The 22534-nt window shown below is 37.4% G+C and overlaps 1 protein-coding gene across 3 annotated transcripts; it reads right to left on the minus strand.

The window, feature by feature from the left end:
* Nucleotides 1-6771: 6771 nt before the first annotated feature.
* Nucleotides 6772-18918, minus strand: LOC117325943. Of its 3 annotated transcripts, none has more exons than XM_033882471.1 (7): nucleotides 18789-18918; nucleotides 16465-16530; nucleotides 15972-16139; nucleotides 14875-15042; nucleotides 10302-10507; nucleotides 9261-9432; nucleotides 6772-8883 (listed from the first exon to the last, which is right to left on the minus strand). In XM_033882471.1, the coding sequence occupies exons 1-7, from the start codon at nucleotides 18813-18815 to the stop codon at nucleotides 7954-7956; spliced, it is 1737 nt and encodes a 578-aa protein (XP_033738362.1). In that variant the 5' UTR covers nucleotides 18816-18918; the 3' UTR covers nucleotides 6772-7953. The 3 variants fall into 3 exon arrangements, with proteins under 3 accessions (XP_033738362.1, XP_033738361.1, XP_033738363.1); XM_033882470.1 differs by having other exon boundaries at nucleotides 9261-9428; nucleotides 10292-10507; XM_033882472.1 differs by lacking the exon at nucleotides 14875-15042 and having other exon boundaries at nucleotides 9261-9428; nucleotides 10292-10507; nucleotides 18789-18917.
* Nucleotides 18919-22534: the final 3616 nt, after the last annotated feature.

Genomic DNA, 22534 nt, shown 5'->3' on the forward strand with positions numbered 1-22534 from the left:
CATTGAACCATAGGCTTGGTAACAAACACCTAGCTTAGCCTTTCAGGTTCTCTTTAAGTTGACAACGCAGGTTAAAAAGAGCTGTTGGAGAGCAGCATAGCTTGATCAAAATACATGTATATTAATAGGTATGGTTTCGCAAATTGTATTAATAATATTTATATTGTTTACTTGATCAGATTGTGTATTGTGTATTCATGCAATGATCAAAACCATACCAATTTATGTATACATGTGAATATGTAAATTATTTATTGACAAACATTCGGGAGACAAGCTATGCTGTTGCAGATTGAATAAATATATCAAATAATTGCTTTTGGACCTATTTCTTCATTTTTTGGGGGTAAAATTTTATCCTTATGAGAGTTGTCTCCCTTGAAAAATGTGGAACCTTATAAATTTTCTAACGTGAGCATTTTCACTTTTTTTTTTTTCAGTTTCACTCCAAGAAGAGTAACTCTTGAGGGACTCTATTACCAATTATCAGCACTCTAGTACAATTATAAAGTGATGATTAATACCTTTCTTGAAACACTTGCACAAAAAACTTAACGCAGAAATAGTCTTAAAGTCCAACAAATAGAGTATCATATTGAACACCCTTGCCCTTGGCTGGCGAAGTTGTCTTCACCGAGGAGACGAGCTAAAAAGCTTTCGCTTTGAAAAAAAAAATCATTTTTGAAATGGTTTGGAGATGTTACCTGTGATTAATAGATGTCTTCCGGTCACCGTTTCCAAAGAAGTGGCAGACATTTTAGTTAAAGTTGCTTGGATACGAGACTGGGGACCAGTGCCTTTAGAAGCGCGATACCCGTCAAACCGGTTCCGATTATAACATTGAACGCCTGACGTGTACAACGCGCTGAGTATCGTAAACACACGTGAGCCGAAGACCCTCTTCTGAAAATAAGGAATGCACTCACCTGAGAATGTGACAGTGGTGTGAAGATGGTCACTACTTATTTGCTAACATCCCATATTATGTATAAAATAAAATAAAAGGCAAAACAACTAAAATACAGCAGTTTGCATCTACACACATTTCTTTCCTCTGCTTTTCACGTGGGACATGTTGATTTCTATTCGGAAGCTGAGCGAGGTGTTACGAATGTCATATACTCGCACCTAATATTACATGTCATGCACGTGCTAGATATATGTACATGAATTATATTGTGCGTGGAAGGGATATTTTACTACTGGAATTAATTGGAAATGTTATAGCCTATAACAAAGGATTGCATTCCATCCCTGTATCAACCAAGGTAAGGTTTGCATTCTTTTAAATGTGTTGACACGCCTTTTTTCTATGTGCCCTGCATAACTGTATAATGCGGAAGTGATTTTTTAATTATTTCTTGAAAATATTTACACTCATTTATTATATTTACCTCTTCAAAATCTGTGTTCATGGTCTCTGCTTTTCAGAAAAAACAAAACAAAAAAGGCAAGCTTGTGTTTCGTTACGTTTTCATAGTGTAGCGATGTGTCGCGTTGCGCTGACATTGATATAATCATAGTCGGTCTCACTAGAACGAATATTCATACCCTGCCTACATTGCTCTCTGACGACGACCATCTGTCAGAAATCGTCCGTCCGTCCGTCCAGAGATCTACGTTATCGCAGCTAGGCCTCACGTGCACGTGCATGCGCGCGTTTATAGGCACAGATCTGTCCCTAGTCACGTAGCCAAGTAGACTTCAACTAAAATGGCTATGAATGATGAATACGTCATGTAATTATAGACGTAGGAACAGTTAATTATACAGGTCGCTCCATAGCCCGAGTTTCCTCTGGCCCTGACACCATGTCTGGTGTAGGGCCAGAGCGCACTACTACAAGTATATACAAACGTGGAATTATCCGACACCGTTTGGCTTCGCTAAGATTTTGGTGCAAACACAATAAAATCGGGTGTGACATAACACCTACCTTTCATATATGGATAAACCAAATATGTATTTACATGTACCCAAAAACACAAATTTAGTCCCAAATCGGTGTTATATTCCGTCCGTATAGACCCAGCGTAAAACGATACGCTGGGTCAAAATTTCATACTGTTGACCCGCCATTGTTGTTATTGAACTTCCCTCCTTGAACAGGAGCACTCCTCCGTAGCAATGTGGTGAGCACTGCGGACGAAGGGTGATGGGTAAAGTATACGAACTCATTACATAGAGAAGGTGATCATTCAATGGTAAACAACTATCAGACTAGAATAGAAGGAGTAAAATGTGACAGATTTGAGATATTAGTAAACATAAAAAGAGCCCTCTGTTCTCTTGAGATCAGAGGAGAGCATATAATATCTTATTCGTGAATTGTATGGAGAGTGTACACTGTACATCTCATTAGTATTAATCAAGTCATGAGATACATATGGAAATGGTACAAGAATAAGTGTAGCGAATTGACAGTAAAAACATTCAGAATGCTAAAAACAAGTGAGAGGGTCACTAAAAAGTAAATAGCGAGCACCCCTCGGATTATTTGGCATCTAAAGTGTCGGCAACTAGATGTCTGGGCTCCGGGCGACACTGACTCTTGTTGCCTGGTAGCTTTGACAGAAGCATAGTTCTCTCTAAATGGAGCACTGTACAGAGTCGTCGTGAGACCTTTTCATAGAGATCTGCGTTGTTGTGGCGTGGCTGTATCAGTTTGGATATATATCCAGAATATGCTGGACAGAAATGCTATTCTTTGTATGTGGGATAATAGAGTTCAGGCTCAGCAATAACTGGAGCCCTTTTGGCGCTCCAGCGCAGGACACCCAAGGAGAAAATGCTGTCGAGTTTCTGCACCACTTTTGCATAGTAGGCAGGTTTGCTCAACAGGTGTCTGGTTGAATCCTGGTCTAGTGGTCTGTAGAGTATAGGTTCCCAAGACAAGCTTCAGTTTGGTACGGAGGCGGCCAATGTCACGAGGGTCCGTTCCGACTATGTCAAGTAGATGGTGGACTTTATTGAAACTGATCTCAGTTATAACTCAAGTTGTGACAGGATAATGGATTCCCAGTGTTTGTTTACAGCTGTCGTTGTGATATGCCTCCATGAGCAGAAGGTAGGTGGGTTCTCTAGCAGGGTAATAGCCATAGGGAGATCATATTTACATAACAGTCTCTGAATACATGAGAACCAACTGTAGTTGCTGTAGATATCATGGACCAACAGTTGTCTATATGCAATGTCTTTTTCTTTGGAATCTTCTAGGCGAGTTATCATTCCAAACAGTGACAGGGCTCTCCTATGGATGATGCTTGTTAAGGGTACCACACCAGCTAGTAGATAAACTGCTGTGTCTGCACATCTGAACGGAAGGGAGACAACTTGTCGCACCATTTTCCTGAATGCCGCTTCTAGAGGTAATAGCTAGGTCTTTCTCGGATGGCAAGATTATTTCCAGCCCATAGGTTAGAATTGGAACAATATGTTTGAATGAGGTGGATATTGGTAGATGGGTTCAGTCCATTCTTCCCATGTAGTCCAGTCTTCATGAGGCCATATAGAGTTCTTCTACCTTTCTGGATGTTAACCTCGATGGTATTAGCAGCAGATTTGTGAGTGTTATTGTTATGCGTTACACCTAGGTGTGTCCCATTGTGTTCTGTCGAGATTGGTTCATCATTTATTGTGAAGTTGAAGGGGAGATCGACCTCCAGTGACCCCGATTTGGTTTTGGCTGGTAAAACTACACATTTCTTGGGCTGTAGCTTATAGCAATTATCCTGAGGATAATCTGCAGCTACATGGAGAAGTGTCTGGAGTTCCTCATGGGAAGAGGCAGACAGTGAGACATCGTCAACACATGTTAGTGCTGCACAGGATATATTAGATATATTTACCCCGACTCTAGATTTCTGGATCTGTTCTAGGAGGTCATTGATGAATATCTTATACAAAGGGGTACTGAGCATTCCTCCTTACGTACTCCTTGTCGGATAGGGACTGCCGTTGAGTGCTCTTCTTCCCATTTAATGTGCGTTCTAGCCCCCTTGTTTAAACTATGGATAGTTTCCCTGGTCTTTCCTCCAACTCCCGCTATGAAAATCTTCCTGTCTTACTGGTTATGATTGACTGTATAAAATGCAGCTTTTGCATCCAGCAGAGGGTGGGTTGGGGGACGTATTTCTCTCCAGAATACCTTCTTTCAGAATGAGACCTGCTAGCAGCGGTGCGACATTATTCGTGAATCCTCGTTGCAGGGAATTCTGTATTGTAGAGAATTTCTCTTCTCCTCTGTTTCGCAGGACTGTCTCTATGATTTTCAGTACTGCTTGCAAGACTGATCCCCCTATAGTTTCCAGCTTCATTCTTGTTTCCTTTCCTTTTGTAAATAGGGGTTAGCTGCCCTATATTCAGTATATCGGGTATACTCCTCTTAGTGAGGATCGTGTTGGTAAGGGTGGTGATGCATTGAGTTAGTTCTGTGCCACCATACTGGAAATGCTCAGCCGTTATATTAAAGTAATCTGGTGACTTACTTACTGAGTGACTGGATAATCTCTTCAGTTCTTCAGAGCGGACACTCTCTGTGATAGAAGTTCCAAAGTGTTTATGTCAAACTGTATGCGATCATATTAGGGGACACCCTCAGTGTTCTCGGGGGAAGCTAGATTGGTGAAGTGCTCTTTCCATCCCTCAAGTATTTGGTCTTGGTCGTCATAGATGGTGTTACCCACTTCCAATTCTGTAAGGGGAGGGCCTGTGATTTACATGCTTTATTAATAAGGCGGTAAACGGTGTTATGAAAGTGACAGTGTAACGAACCACCCGAATCGGAACGCAATGGACCGAAAAGACCAATTATCATTTAATGTGTTTTTATTATTTAAAGTAGGAAAACTAAGTTTATTATTTCCTGAAACATGGTATATTTAATTATAAGCGGTAAATATATAGAAATAAATGTTGTATTTTATTTCCTTTTCGCTCCATCGCGCACTGATTAGGGTGATTAGAGCATCCGCGACCTACATACTTAGCAATATGGCATCGAGTCAAATGTGAAATTTTGACCCAGCGTAAAACGAGGGTCTATACGGACGGAATATAATACTGATTTGGGACTAAATTGGTGTTTTGGGGTAAATGAATATTTGGTTTATCCATATATGTAAGGTAGGTGTTATGTCACACCCTGATTTGATTGTGTTTGCACCAAAATCTTATCGACACAAACGGTGTCGGAGAATTCCACGTTTTCATATAATAGTGCGCTATGGCCCTACACAAGACATGGTGTCAAGGCCAGAGGAAACTCGAGCTAGTCGCTCCAGAGCCGAAGGTATGAAAACTGAATACAGCTTCAGAATTCACTTCATTAAATCATTAATGATAATCAAAATACATTGTACCACATTTTGGTCTGAATTAGATGTATACGAGATAGGTATCCTTATAGCAGTCTTAGTTGAAATACATAATTTAGTGTAAGTAAGCATTTTATCAAAAAAAATAATTCCAATTAGGCGAGAGAGATGAACATGGTCTCTTGTCTAAGGAATTCAATTAAAATCATTGCGATCACGGAAATAATGAATGACTGTATCGATTGTTTTTCCAATAGTCAGCAATTAAAAAAGATATCGGGAGATATTTAAGCATCAAGGTAAAACAGTTTGAAATCAAACAGTCCTATAAATATCCTGTTGATATAATGTTCTATTAATATAATGAAACTGTCACAAACAGGATGTTTGTTAACACGTTTTAGAAATCATTATACTTTCCTTACGCAAGTTAATATGTTTACAAACTTAAAATCGACCAATATATATATATCGTATAGATTGTGTTACATTCATTGTGACGTACCCCGTTGTTAACTTCCTGGTCTATTTATAGAATAGAACAATAACAAGGCTGATTTACTGTCACTATACCAATGTTCTGTAGGTGAGGGTGTCGAGATTTACCGTCACTATACCAATGTTCTGTAGGTGAGGGTGTCGAGATTTCAGGAAGTGTTCAAGGTGGAACAAATATTGTTTTCCGCTTCATTTCAACGACACAGAGGTCGCGAAATAAAAGGTAAACGTAAACATCGTTCAGTACGTGTTATTTGTAATTGCGCATGTTTTTCATTGGTTTGTTCATTCGATCATATGGTAAATCGAAAAAAAAACAACTATTAGCTGTTTTGACGCTTTCGTACAAAAATGAACAGTTTTTCGGCAGATATAACACGAAACATTTTCACGTTTGTTGTTGTCCGAAAAGCGGATATGTTTCCGTCAGCTGGCGCGCAAAGTTTGAAGCGCAGTTTATATTCACGATGATGTCAAAGTCGTTACAACATAGATAAAATACCCTTGATTTTATACAACGTATTTTCGTTGTCCAAATTTGTCTTTTTAGTTATGTCTCTTCAAAGAAGGAGAGCTAATGTTGTCACCTCGGCGTTGGCGTGGGTTTTCTTATATCAACATTTTGGTGTAAATGTTGAAATGCTTTAAAACTTTGTAATTGTACTAGGGTACTGATATTTGACATCAGAGTCCCTATCGGGTTAGACTATCCACTCCCAGAATCAAACTTATGGATTTTTAAAAGACAAACATTTGCGAGACGGGCTATGGTGTTCTACAACAGCTCTTAGTTTCGAAATTAGATGTTATGTATTGGTGATAACAAATTGGTCAAAGTCTGTCAAAGTATAGTCTGAAAACCGAAGTGTACACTTTACAAAAATCGCTTCGCGGTTTATTCAGAGAGCACTTCGATTTTCGGTTATCGATCAATACAGATAATAATCAACACAAAATGTAAAATGTGAACTTTTCTTATCTTAAAATACACATGATTTTAATTGGATATCTTTTTAATATCAACATTAACGTACATAATATACACAATTTATAAGTAATAGATACATCGGCAAATACCGGCCTTTTTGAGTCATTTTTAGTAAAAATATTTCAATATTTGTCGTAGAAAACATTTATACAGAATATCCAATTCTAATTAAGATATATATGTATTTAAGTATAATGTACATGTATCTTGTCGCATATTGTACATAGTTAACCAATATCCACCATCAAACCGATAACAACAAGCTAAAACTATCACATACATTTGTAATGCATAAATGTAAAATTGCGAAACATTTGCTGGCCAGGATGGAAGTGCGCGTTGTTGTCTTACTGTAAGAGTACACCGGAGTACCCAGACAAAACCCAGTGGTAGAGCAGGTGACCCTATGTATTTTCACGTCCGATCGTGGAATCGAACTCCGGCCGCCTAGGTGAAAGACAAGTGTGTTACCACAGTGCCACTCGCATGTACAACATGTGAGCTCGTTATGCTTTTGATATTACAGAAGATATCTTCGCTTTTATTCAAAAACAAAATTGTATTAAAGACATATAAATAATCAACACGTGAAATATTAGTAATTAGTATATAATTACATTGCATCATACAGCGGTTTACTCGTTGGACTCTCCGGTGAACTGCCTTACCGCTGCATTACAGACAATCGTAGCGTCGTTCACCGACAAATTTTAATTCCAATATATTTCTGTATTTGTCCTGATTAGTCTGATTAACGCCCACCTACCCGGCAGTACAGCTGTCACGGTCTATATTCTGGACGTTTCCTGCTCTTTTCCACGAGTATTTCAAACACTCTCTTGGAAAGTGTACACCGATTATGTATATGAACACATCGTCATTTTAGCACCGGAAATTGCAATCATGGCAATTTGTTTTCCTTGTAGTCAAAATCAATCTTTCCAAGAATCCGAATTTTTCAAGTTTCCGGATATGAGAGAAGAAATGACGCGATATTGAATCTATACGAACAGAAAACGGAAACATATATCTTGATGAAGGGACAATCGTAACATCTCGGGGATATTTCCAGCAATCTTCGGAATTCGCCGGAAAACTTTCTCGAGATGTTGCGATTGGATGAAGGGACATGCTTTTGTTCGATATTTGGTATCAGTAGTTCACATGTGTTGCATACAGATTTTCGCTTGCTGTCTTTGTATTTGAAAAGTTCTCCGTGTTTTCGTCTCTTCTTTTTTTATTCGGCTTTTCATAATCGCCAATATGGTACTTTGCGAAGTCGGTAAATTCTTCCGCGCGACTCTTGCCGATGTCGTCTTTTTCTTTCTTTCGGTAATCTCCATCGTTATCGTCATCCCAGGCCTGATAATTCCTGCGGTCGTTTGTTTCCGATTGTTTAGGTGAATCATTGTTGTACTCGTCTGAATACCATTTCCTACTTTTACCGAAGTTGTCAATTTCCAATTCGTTTGGCTTCTTGTTTTCCCAATGTTTTTCTCCTTTTTCGCCATCAGGCACATTTCGACTTTTCTTTAAATCACCAGCATGCCATCTTCTGTACTTTTCTTCGTTATTTGTTTCTCCCCTACTTTTGCCGAACACATTTTTCACGTCGTCGTTTCTGTCGGTCAACCCTGCGTCATCCTTGGTAGAAAGTGCATCGTTTGTCGACAAAGCATCAGGATCTGATCTGGCTGCTGCGTTTGACATGGTCTCAATGAAATCAGAAACATTGGCGTCGATTGATGTCTTTGCCCTCGGTATTCCAAATACAAAGTAGATATTTTCAGGTAGAATGTTATAATATCGTTGACCACCAGCTGATTTTGAACCATATCGTTTTTGGAGCCGTTTGCCGTTAACGTCACTCGCTGGGTCTACTAACACTGATGTGACCATACTATCCATAGGGAGGTCTAAGCGTTTTTTAAATTCTCTTTTGAAGTCCCCCTCATTTCGTACTTCTTTGGAAATTTCCCGGTTTACCCAAAGTCTAAACATTGCCCATCTGTGAATTCCACTTTCGCCAATGCTGCTGAACCTCCGGCTTGACGCTGGTCCGTTGTCGCCTATTGAGTCTTCCTGTTATGAACAAGATAGTTAATGTTTAAGAGTATTTGGCGGATATGACACAATTAACGAACATGCACTGAAAGGACTTCATGACACAATACATTAGCACCTCAGTTGCAATACAAATTGCGAGTTGTATACAGTAGCACCAAATATTAGTTATACTGCATCATACAGCTATTTCGTCCTTCTACGACCAATGATGTCTTAACATCTGCAGTTCTTACAATACCAATAAATACATTACCCGATGTATGGAGGTACATTTGTATCTGCCTTAGATATTTATCGTAGTAATTACAAAAAGTCTATATGACGAAAACCTTATCTACATTTTATTTGATTAATGCACGTGTAACCTTGAACTAGTATATATGGACGAGTACCTTAGCCAATGATTTGATTGGTTCTGCGTGATGAATGGCATGTGTTGCTCTTATGTCCGGTTCTCCGTTGCGTGGTACTAGAGGAGCTTGTTGGTAGTTTTCTTTGTTGTCGTCCAGTTCTTCACGATACGTACTACCGTCAGGTCGGAGTCGGTAAGTTACATGCCTCTGTAATGCAAGAAAACTTGTGATTGATGTATGCATGTCGTTATTACAGCTTACTGAAGTTTCAGGCTTCTGGTAAATTATGATGTTCTGATTTGTAATTCTCTTAAAGTCGCAAGATCTACGACCCTAGTTTCACTTTTCAGGGATACGACTTCCAAGTTCAATAAATGAATCAAAATGCCTTAGATTGTTTTGTTTGTATTCTTATAATCATAAATAAAGGGATACAAATTGTTTTGCGCCGACTCATTATTTATTCTACTGATAATTACATACCAATTTTCAACACAGAAAAATCTCTTTTCTCGCTTAATCGAATTTTTAAAGAAAAGAGAAAAAGGGCATGGACCGTAGGAATTCGACTTTCAGCAGACAAGTGGTATGCGTCAAATCCGTACCCAGTTAGAATCTCTTATCTGTAGGGACATTCAAGTCTTACATAGCCTGCTTACAAAGTACACCTAGGGAATATAATGTGACAAATTCGAGATTTGACCCAGATTTGTATGAGGAGTTCCGTTGTTGAAGCAGAGACACCTACTCTTCCGGAACACCTGGTCTTAGTCACTCATACTTTAACAAGGGTAATATAGATCTATATCCTGTGTTCGTATTGTGGCCTCGTTTTATCGATGTTCGTTATTATGTCTGTATTCTCTGTTTTAAGAAAGTATATCCTTGGTATAGAACTAAAGATGTTTTCGTTCTATGCATATTCAGAGTTCAAGGGCCCAAACGTGTAGAAATCCAAAAGGAAACATTGATTGACATAAATAAAGTATAATAAAAGATGTGTATTAACCCCACAAAAGAATCGATTTAGATGACGTCGATCCTTTCAAAAGAATATAAAAATCACACACCTGTCCTTGACCTTTGGTCGGATCTGAATGCGACTCGTCCATGACACGTGTTCCTCTTATGTCACTCCCGTGCGGGAACACGCGCGTTTTCGACAGATGAACGCCATCTTGGTTCTGTGTAACAGAACTGGGTTCTTGCTTGTACTGTGTATTGTTTTGGCCCGACTGTTCTCGAACTGTTTTACCGTCAGGGAGGACTCGGTAGACGGCAGGTTTCTGTAAATACAGGTGAGATTTATCAGAACACACTTATTTATGAATGTCAATGTTTCTATTACAATGTTTCGTTGATTTTGTTCCAGCGGAGATACTTTCATGATAATATACGTACAGTGTATATGAGATTTTGTGATGAGTTTAGCAATGCATTGTCATTCTTAACACATAAATCTCGTTAGATATTAAGGAAACATTTTGAATATGCAAATATAAAACATGATTTATTGCAATCTTGATCAATTTCAATCATCTAAATCAACCGTAATTACACTATTGCAGACAAACGTTATGACGTCAACATCGGTGCGTCCTTACCATTAAATAATATGTACTTTCTTTTCATTTGGTTAGGAAGACGGTGTTGGTTTTATCAGAGGAAAATACTTCTTTTTCAGAAATATACAACTTCTTTCAATTTGACTCCATGGTTTGGTTTTGCATAAACGTCCCTATCAGCGGCCATGTCTATGGAAATATCCCGATAGATGCAACTACGGTAAACTAAATAGATATACTAATGACACAGGGAAATAATATCACCTCTCCTCACTGTATAACAGCTTATTTTGGTTGTGTCACTTTCTTTCCGCATAGCTGTATGCCTAATTCTCCTTTGGAAATTTAAAAGGACCGGAAATAGTTAATGTACTGATTATAAATCGTAACAAAACTCTTTATCTTGTATCTTAGATTTTTTCTGATCATGCACTCGACGAGGCAAGCATGTATGGGATATTTATGGTAAGATTCATCGTGAGTGACGTTTGGAGTGGTAAGACTCTCAGGTGTGGCTGTGACTATTTTTATCCCTACACCTGGATAGATAGAAATCCTCCAATGAAACGTAATATGTTCTATACACATACCACGATATTTGGTTTCTGACATTTAGTATAAGTGCCCTTTTTCGTCAATATATACCTTTGCATTGTTACTTGGCAAAACTAGTATTACCAGTGTGTTGTTGCCATAAGTCGCATGCTAAACACGAGTGTAAACGTATAAACAACGGAACTGATAGGTATTCCGCGGTGTCACGTGACTCAGGTATCATGTGACGACCAAATCGGTGGGTCGTATTTTTCCCCTGTCTATTTTGATATAACACGGTCGTTATCAAATTCTTATGGACAATTATACACCATGGACACAACAACACATTTTAAATAAGACTGCAATGATAATACACAATTATCATATTTAGCTAAGGTTTACGTGGACATTTGTTAACCCGAATATTGCTAAAGTAACCGACATAAGATCAATGTCCATTGCCACAAAACCTAAACGCAAACACTTTAGTTATTTTATTATTACATTTCACTTCATTCAGTTACCGAAAATTATCAAAAAAAACAAAACCGCCATGTTTCAGGTTTAAACAACTGAAGGGGGCGGGGGGCACAAGCCCGCCATTACAACTGTGATAATGACTGCTCATGAGTTTAACATTATACAATTATTGCCCTCGTTCCGGGCTAGCCCTCGGGTGACATGACAACTCAAGGGTGGGCAAATATTCATGTCAACCCGGAACAAGGGCAGTAATTGTTTTATTATACCGAAAAAAACATAAGTGAATCAATTTTGGTATCAATAAGTTTATTTATTACTATCAACAGTTTTTAAGAATATTTATTTCATTGATTCATCAACTAACGTTAGATCTATTCATAAAATTCTCCCAGTCGAACGTTCATTGTATGGACGTCGAAGTTTTCAAAATCCTTTGGTCTACCTGTTGCAAATAGGAAATGTATAAAGGAATCTACGGCCCCATTGATGACCCTTTTGGTGTTTTTAGAATCCTTTTCTTGCAATAATTTCGCCATTTCCTCCTCTGTTGGCAGACGATAGCGTCCGCCGGCAGCCATTGTTGTTATCAAGCAGAATACTCGGAACTCCTCTGATTCGACTACTTTTGAAGACGTTACGGAAGAGAGTTCCGAGTTGGGGCTCACGAGAGGGTGACATAACGATTTTGGAGGGCTCACGAGAGGGTGACATTATGATATTCAGAGGGTGACATGATGTTTCGAAAGCGACAGCAAGTAAATAATGAATTATTTGGAAATTTGTGGTTGACATAACGAATGTTTTTAATCACGTGACATGGTTTTCACTAATCAGAAGCTGTGATACAAGCCTGAGGTATAATAAAACACAATATTGACCGAACATACTGTGGCCCCTGTGATATGCAATCCTATATGTTTACACACCTGTGACTGTGACATGTAATCCTATATGTTTACACACCGTTACACACCTGTGACTGTGACATGTAATCCTATATGTTTACACACCAGTGACTGTGATATGTAATTCTATATGTTTACACACCGTTACACACCTGTGACTGTGATATGTAATCCTGTATGTTAACAAACCGTTACACACCTGTGACTGTGACATGTAATCCTATATGTTTACACACCGTTACATACCTGTGACTGTGATATGTAATCCTATATGTTTACACACCTGTGACTGTGATATGTAATCCTATATGTTTACACACCGTTACATACCTGTGACTGTAATATGTAATCCTATATGTTTACACACCTGTGACTGTGATATGTAATCCTATATGTTTACACACCGTTACATACCTGTGACTGTGATATGTAATCCTAAATGTTTACACACCTGTGACTGTGATATGTAATCCTATATGTTTACACACCGTTACACACCAGTGACTGTGATATGTAATCCTGTATGTTTACACACCGTTACATACCTGTGACTGTGATATGTAATCCTGTATGTTTACACACCGTTACATACCTGTGACTGTGATATGTAATCCTATATGTTTACACACCTGTGACTGTGATATGTAATTCTATATGTTTACACACCTGTGACTGTGATATGTAATTCTATATGTTTACACACCGTTACACACCTGTGACTGTGATATGTAATTCTATATGTTTACACACCTGTGACTGTGACATGTAATTCTATATGTTTACACACCTGTGACTGTGACATGTAATCCTATATGTTTACACACATGTGACTGTGATATGTAATTCTATATGTTTACACACCTGTGACTGTGATATGTAATTCTATATGTTTACACACCGTTACATACCTGTGACTGTGATATGTAATTCTATATGTTTACACACCTGTGACTGTGATATGTAATCCTATATGTTTACACACCGTTACACACCTGTGACTGTGATATGTAATCATATATGTTTACACACCGTTACACACCTGTGACTGTGATATGTAATCCTGTATGTTTACAAACCGTTACACACCTGTGACTATGATATGTAATCCTATATGTTTACACACCTGTGACTGTGACATGTAATCCTATATGTTTACACACCGTTACATACCTGTGACTGTGATATGTAATCCTATATGTTTACACACCTGTAACTGTGATATGTAATTCTATATGTTTACACACCGTTACATACCTGTGACTATGATATGTAATCCTATATGTTTACACACCTGTGACTGTGATATGTAATCATATATATTTACACACCGTTACACACCTATGACTGTGATATGTAATCCTATATGTTTACACACCTGTAACTGTGATATGTAATTCTATATGTTTACACACCTGTAACTGTGATATGTAATTCTATATGTTTACACACCTGTAACTGTGATATGTAATTATATATGTTTACACACCTGTAACTGTGATATGTAATTCTATATGTTTACACACCTGTGACTGTGACATGTAATCCTATATGTTTACACACCTATGACTGATATGTAATACTATATGTTTACATACCTGTGACTGTGATATGCAATCCTATATGTTTACACACCTGTGACTGTGACATGTAATCCTATATGTGTACACATCGTTACACACCTGTAACTGTGATATGTAATACTATATGTTTACACACCTGTAACTGTGATATGTAATTCTATATGTTTACACACCTGTAACTGTGATATGTAATTCTATATGTTTACACACCTGTGACTGTGACATGTAATACTATATGTTTACACACCTGTGACTGTGATATGTAATTCTATGTGTTTACACACCGTTACACACCTGTGACTGTGATATGTAATCCTATATGTGTACACATCGTTACACACCAGTGACTGTGACATGTAATCCTACATGTTTACACACCTGTAACTGTGATATGTAATTCTATGTGTTTACACACCGTTACACACCTGTGACTGTGATATGTAATACTATATGTTTACACACCTGTGACTGTGATATGTAATTCTATATGTTTACACACCTGTGACTGTGATATGTAATTCTATATGTTTACACACCTGTGACTGTGATATGTAATTCTATTTGTTAACAAACCGTTACATACCTGTGACTGTGAAAGTTGTGGCTCTGAATGTGGGGAAGGCAGCACACGTGTTCCTCTTATGTCGCGATTTTGTGAGAGCATTTGTTGATTATGCCTGTCACTCGGTTTCAAGTCCGTCTGTTCACGACGAATTTCACCATTAGGTAGAACTCGATAGGACGCCGGTGTCTGTTTAAACAAAACCATTGTTTGGTATTCTTATTAAAAACAACAGAGAAGGTAAATACTATGATACAGAACAGAAAAATATCTATAGATTTGTATGAGACACATTAAGAAAATACAAGGAGAACGAGACCAGATGTTTTGGAAGAGTAAGCGACAGTATATACAAAGTCACAAGCCCGCCATTACAACTGTGATAATGACTGCTCATGAGTTTAACATAACACAATATTGACCGAACATACTGTGGCCCTTGTGATATGTAATCCTATATGTTTACACACCTGTGACTGTGATATGTAATCCTATATGTTTACACACCTGTAACTGTGATATGTAATCCTATATGTTTACACACCGTTACATACCTGTGACTGTGATATGTAATCCTATATGTTTACACACCTGTGACTGTGATATGTAATCCTATATGTTTACACACCTGTGACTGTGATATGTAATCCTATATGTTTACACACCTGTGACTGTGATATGTAATCCTATATGTTTACACACCTGTAACTGTGATATGTAATCCTATATGTTTACACACCGTTACATACCTGTGACTGTGATATGTAATCCTATATGTTTACACACCTGTGACTGTGATATGTAATCCTATGTTTACACACCTGTGACTGTGATATGTAATCCTATATGTTTACACACCGTTACATACCTGTGACTGTGATATGTAATCCTATATGTTTACACACCGTTACACACCTGTGACTGTGATATGTAATCATATATGTTTACACACCGTTACATACATGTGACTGTGATATGTAATCCTATATGTGTACACACCTATGACTGATATGTAATCCTATATGTTTACACACCTGTAACTGTGATATGCAATCCTATATGTTTACACACCTGTAACTGTGATATGTAATTCTATGTGTTAACAAACCGTTACATACCTGTGACTGTGACAGTTTTGACTCTGAATGTTGGGAAGGCAGCACACGTGTTCCTCTTATGTCGCGATTTTGTGAGAGCATTTGTTGATTATGCCTGTCACTCGGTTTCAAGTCCGTCTGTTCACGACGAATTTCACCATTAGGTAGAACTCGATAGGACGCCGGTGTCTGTTTAAACAAAACCATTGTTTGGTATTCTTATTAAAAACAACAGAGAAGGTAAATACTATGATAAAGAACAGAAAAATATCTATAGATTTGTATGAGACACATTAAGAAAATACAAGGAGAACGAGACCAGATGTTTCGGAAGAGTAAGCGACAGTATATACAAAGTTAGATATTCATATTTAACAAACAGATGGTTCAGATTCCGTGAGTATAGTTATTAGTACGATTTTGTCTAATTGATACTATTTGAAATTTCACAGGTAAAAATAATCGATAAATCTTTTTGTTTTGAATTAGCCAAATCTCTTTTAGTCACTCTAACCTGATCCGGGAAACTTGAAGGCTGCGAGTGTTCATCCAATCCTTTCTGGTAGGGCCGAAACCCTGGCTAATGAAAAAAAATGAATATATATATATAACATAGAATTGTCAAGTGTGATGACGATATTGCAGCTTACACATATGCGATAGGTGGGTCAGGTTTAGTTAGTAAGTCACTGGTATACCGCCTCCGTCTTACCGACTATAGGCAGTGTTCTGTGGGCGTATGGGTCAGTAGTTAGTAAGCCACTGGTATACCGCCTCCGTCTTACCGACTATAGGCAGTGTTCTGTGGGTGTATGGGTCAGACATCACGCTAAGGGGTATATTGATATGTCTCCTTGTTACGTGACATCCATTCATTGACTCCAATCCTGTCTTAATGTAACTTTTTATCTTGTATAAGATTAGATTTGAAGACATATTAATATGTATTGTGCACTTGTAAAATTAAATTTGTGACATACTGATTAGATGGCCATTGCTTTGTCCATTTGACAGAACTGTACAGATGGAATAAGTTATTTATTTAGTATTATTTTAAAGGAAAACGTTTATCTTCTGCTTCAGGTGATATTTAGTTCTGATAATACGTAAAATTCCATTTTACAAAGGTAAATTATGTATGTAAAATATCATCTGATCATGTTCCAAACCAGGCTGTCGACGTCAATTGCTGAATGTAACACGAATGTATCATATTAGATACCTGATGCTTGCCTTAGGTCGCCGAACCATTTAACTTAGATATAGTATTACGAAGACATAAAATAACACTTATGATGTGTTAGTGACTACTCGCTACCTGACGTAGGTACAATAAATACCGTATTGGAATGTCGGTGATGAATTAATATTTAGGTATATTACCCGTTGGATATATCCAATTATTTTTACAGTAGATAATATAAGAGTAGTGTATTTAAAGCGCCTATTCATCTTTTTGATCTAAGAATTGCACTCCCGATATGATTTTCTGGCACCCTAGAATTTGTCCTGCTCTTAACTCGTAAGAAGGTACGAAATATCCGGTAAAGTAGGATCCTTTTTCGCGGTAGAACATATGTAACGAAAAACAGTCCCTTCTTTCATCAATATTCTTTAACTTAAAATTTCTGGTGGGAATGTCGTTAAACTTGGATTTTTTTATTTGGTCATTTAGAGAGCTTTATATCTGATATTAGAAGTTAGTAGAGAAGTTATCTCCTATTTATGTTTGTGTTTTTGTATGTTGTAGTGAAAGGTTTATAAAATAATCAATATTCCTTATTATATTGTGCCTAAAATCACACCACGATAATGTTTATGCTTGATAATGTTGGAATTTTATCTTTATTAAATACTCTCAGCATGTCTTTTAGGATTCTGTAAAGCCCGTGTGCGGACTACTGTAAGCGGAAGAAATACATTTTTATTGAATATTATCTTTTTTTGCGTTTACAGGTCAAAACTAAATATGTGAAACAAATATCTAAACATGCTATTACCGCTTATTTTGTATTTTATAAATAATATAACGGCGTGTTTCACTGCCTTTTTAGACATGTCCCTCTCACTTATTGACAACCCACACAGTTTGTCAATGTTGAACTATTTTAATTAGATATCCCGTAAGCACTCCTTAGAAAATTGCATATCAGATTCGTGTCTTTTAAATGGATTACGTTCTACCTAATTTATATATTATAATATCCGTCACGGTTCAGTGCATCCGAGATAACACAGAACATTAGAGAAAATTATTAACAGTCACCAGTGTAGACCTATCATACAGTTCATACTTATTATTATATATCTAACAAGCCTCCAGAACCATGTAGTATATCCTCCACACACCCAGTATTTTCTCACGTAAATATATTCTATCGTTCACCTTTACTGGACCTTTCTTATCCCCAAGTATATAATCATCACAGTCTAATCACCTGTTTGCCAGAGGGATAAAACGCAGCCCAAAAGTTCGCAACAAAACATAGCACGTCTATACCCCAGCATGGCGTGTCTGTGCGCTTCATTAAGATTGCTTAAAAGACGTTTTCACTGTCAGGATTATTAAAGAATTACATATTCAGTTGCGTTTTGATTATCTGTCCACAACCCCAAGCACACTGTAATATAACTTAAGTATACAAATAATGTCATCTGTCGTATTTTGGTCATTTTTCTGGGTATTTAATTTATAATATATAAATATATAACAACCTTTCGGTTGACGTTTCCTCTGATATCAAAGTACCCTCACAGGTTAATGTGATAACACTGTCTTAATAGATGTATAAACCTATATATCTAGATTGTCATCTCTGGGAATATCTATATACTTACATTGACTAGCGTACTCCTCTCTGCCATGTTGATTTCTATCCGAACTTGTCCTACACTTCCTGGTGTCTATCTCAGATTAAAACGCAAATAAACAGATTTAAATGCACAGTCGATGGGGTACCACCACCTCACCTGTATTTACCTTACCGTCACGGTCTATAAACACGTAACAGGTAAACTTCCGTCTTAAAGTTAAAAACTACCCAACTAGTTGGTTTTTCCACTGAGTGAAATATTATTTTCAGCTAACATGATAAACGTTTAAGCTATTAAAATGTAGTGATGTCGGTTAATAGTATTGCTTTCTGGTTTTGTGAAATGTTCTATAAACAGGTTACTCAGTCATGACATGGGTATACATATCAGTGGACTTACGTGTGTTGGAGTTCACGCTATACATTCCATTAAAAATGTTTACTAAGACTAATGAAATAAATTCCCATGAATAAAATTTTTACATTTTCTGTTTATATGTTAATTGTATGGCCTTACCCCCTCCCCCTATATTTAAAGCGCAAAGTTGTTGTTTTTTTATGTTTTTTTTTTTTATTTTTCAAGACATTTTTAATACATAAATACATAAGAATCACACACACAAACACAAATCGATTCCAATATGTATGGTTTGCTATCATCATAATCATAATATCATCTTCACTGTCATCATAACCTATAGTGGGGCAGCAGCAGAAAGCGCAGCAGCGACGGAAACAGGAAAAGCAGCAGCAGAAAAAGAAGCAGCAGCAGAATGAGCAGCAGCAGACGAAGCAGAGCAGCAACATACGCAGGACCAGCAGCAGCAGCAGAAACAGCAGAAGCAGCCGCAGCAGCAGAGGCAGCAGGAGCAGAAGCGCAGCAGCAGCAGCAGCAGCAGCAGCAGCAGCAGAATCATACTAATCATTATCATCATAATCATCATACTCATAACCATCATAATCTTATCATCAGTCATCATCATAATAAACTTCATCATCATAATCTCATCATGATATCATCATCATCATAGTCATCATCATCATAATTTTATCATCATCATCATCATCCTCATCATCATCATCATCATCTTCATCATAAACTTCATCATCATCATCATCATACTCATCATCATACTAATCATCATATAATAATAATCATCATCATATACTCATCATCATCATCATCATCATCAAATTAACTACAAGGATAAATACATACAAACCATACATACTCCTATACCTGTATACATATTCTGATAAACATACATCCATCCCACACACACATACATATTCAGTTTAAAGCACAAAGTTGTCAATGGAAAACTTTCTAGTTTTAACGTATAAAACCGGTTTTCATCATTTCATGGCGACACGGGAAATATTTGTAAAGACTCGTTTTTTTTTTCTTTCCTCGTATTTCCTTTAGAAACATTTCTGCTTTTGCTGATTATAACATCTGTAACTAGTGTACATAAGGCCTGGTATTGTGTTACACTGGACATTTTCCCTGAAGATGACACAATTATAAATGAGAAATTAATGCTTTATAGAATGAGTGGTTAGTTAAATCACCGTAAATACTGAGACACAGTGCCATGCTACAAGGAAACATTTTTACTCTTTAAGGAATCGCAATTTATATCTCAAGGTTTATGATTTTATCTTTAGCTACTTAAATATTGCTTAGTACTTATTATGGAACTGCTAAAAAGCGAATTATTGAACAGACACGTTGGTTTTTAATTCAGTGTGTCGAAACGCTACGTACGATATGGCTAATAAAGCGGACGTGTTTGTGCATTTATTCTGCCGATTTTGCCGGTTCAGAATATGCACAGGTACTTAACTTTCTATTGATATCCAAAATGGAAAACTATGACAATTATGAAGTTTATTGAATTATGGGTCTTCTGCGCATTTCCATCAGTATGCTAACATTTATTTTGACCTGTATCAATAATTTCGGCCCTTAACATTCTAGAAGGAAGGAACAGAGACATAGTTCATAATTCATTTTGGCTCTACTGTATCTGATATCTTGTGTGCAATTTGTACCTAGCATCAATATGTGATATATCACTGTAAGTGTGACTATGGTCTGGTTTGTTCAGTATGCATACATGTCTACTTCACTTGGATATGGCTGCGACATTTGACTCTTGGCCATTTATACTGCATCAAATGCTTAACCACTAGTGATTTATAATGCCTACAACATTTGACTCATAGTGATTAGTTCTGGCTACAACATTCGATCTTTTACGGCTTACACTGGCTACAACATTTGATCGTTTACGGTTTACACTGGCTACAACATTTGACCTTTGACTACAGTTTACACTGGCTACAACATTTGATCTTTTACGGTTTACACTGTCTACAACATTTGATCTTTGACGGTTTACACTGGCTACAACATTTGACCTTTGACTGCAGTTTGCACTGTCTACAACATGTGATCTTTGACTGTTTACACTGGCTACAACATGTGATCTTTGACTGTTTACACTGGCTACAACATGTGATCTTTGACTGTTTACACTGGCTACAACATGTGATCTTTGACTTCAGTTTACACTGTCTACAACATGCGATCTTTGACTGTTTACACTGTCTACAACATTTGATCTTTTACGGTTTACACTGGCTACAACATTTGACCTTTGACTGCAGTTTACACTGTCTACAACATGTGATCTTTGACTGTTTACACTGGCTACAACATTTGACCTTTGACTGTTTACACTGTCTACAACATTTGATCTTTTACGGTTTACACTGTCTACAACATTTGATCTTTGACGGTTTACACTGTCTACAACATTTGATCTTTGACGGTTTACACTGGCTACAACATTTGATCTTTTACGGTTTACACTGGCTACACCATTTGAGGTTGACGGTTTACACTGGCTACACCATTTGAGGTTGACGGTTTACACTGGCTACAACATTTGACGTTGACGGTGTACACTGGCTACAACATTTGGCGGCCTTTGTCTGTTACACTGGCTACAACATTTGATCTTTTACGGCTTACACTGGCTACAACATTTGACCTTTGACTACAGTTTACACTGGCTACAACATTTGATCTTTTACGGTTTACACTGTCTACAACATTTGATCTTTGACGGTTTACACTGGCTACAACATTTGACCTTTGACTGCAGTTTGCACTGTCTACAACATGTGATCTTTGACTGTTTACACTGGCTACAACATGTGATCTTTGACTGTTTACACTGGCTACAACATGTGATCTTTGACTGTTTACACTGGCTACAACATGTGATCTTTGACTTCAGTTTACACTGTCTACATACAACATGCGATCTTTGACTGTTTACACTGTCTACAACATTTGATCTTTGACGGTTTACACTGGCTACAACATTTGACCTTTGACTGCAGTTTACACTGTCTACAACATGTGATCTTTGACTGTTTACACTGGCTACAACATTTGAGGTTGACGGTTTACACTGTCTACAACATTTGATCTTTTACGGTTTACACTGTCTACAACATTTGATCTTTGACGGTTTACACTGTCTACAACATTTGATCTTTGACGGTTTACACTGGCTACAACATTTGATCTTTTACGGTTTACACTGGCTACACCATTTGAGGTTGACGGTTTACACTGGCTACACCATTTGAGGTTGACGGTTTACACTGGCTACAACATTTGACGTTGACGGTGTACACTGGCTACAACATTTGGCGGCCTTTGTCTGTTACACTGGCTACAACATTTGATCTTTT

Source organism: Pecten maximus, chromosome 4, assembly GCF_902652985.1.
Source record: "Pecten maximus chromosome 4, xPecMax1.1, whole genome shotgun sequence".
Lineage (NCBI taxonomy): Eukaryota > Metazoa > Mollusca > Bivalvia > Pectinida > Pectinidae > Pecten > Pecten maximus.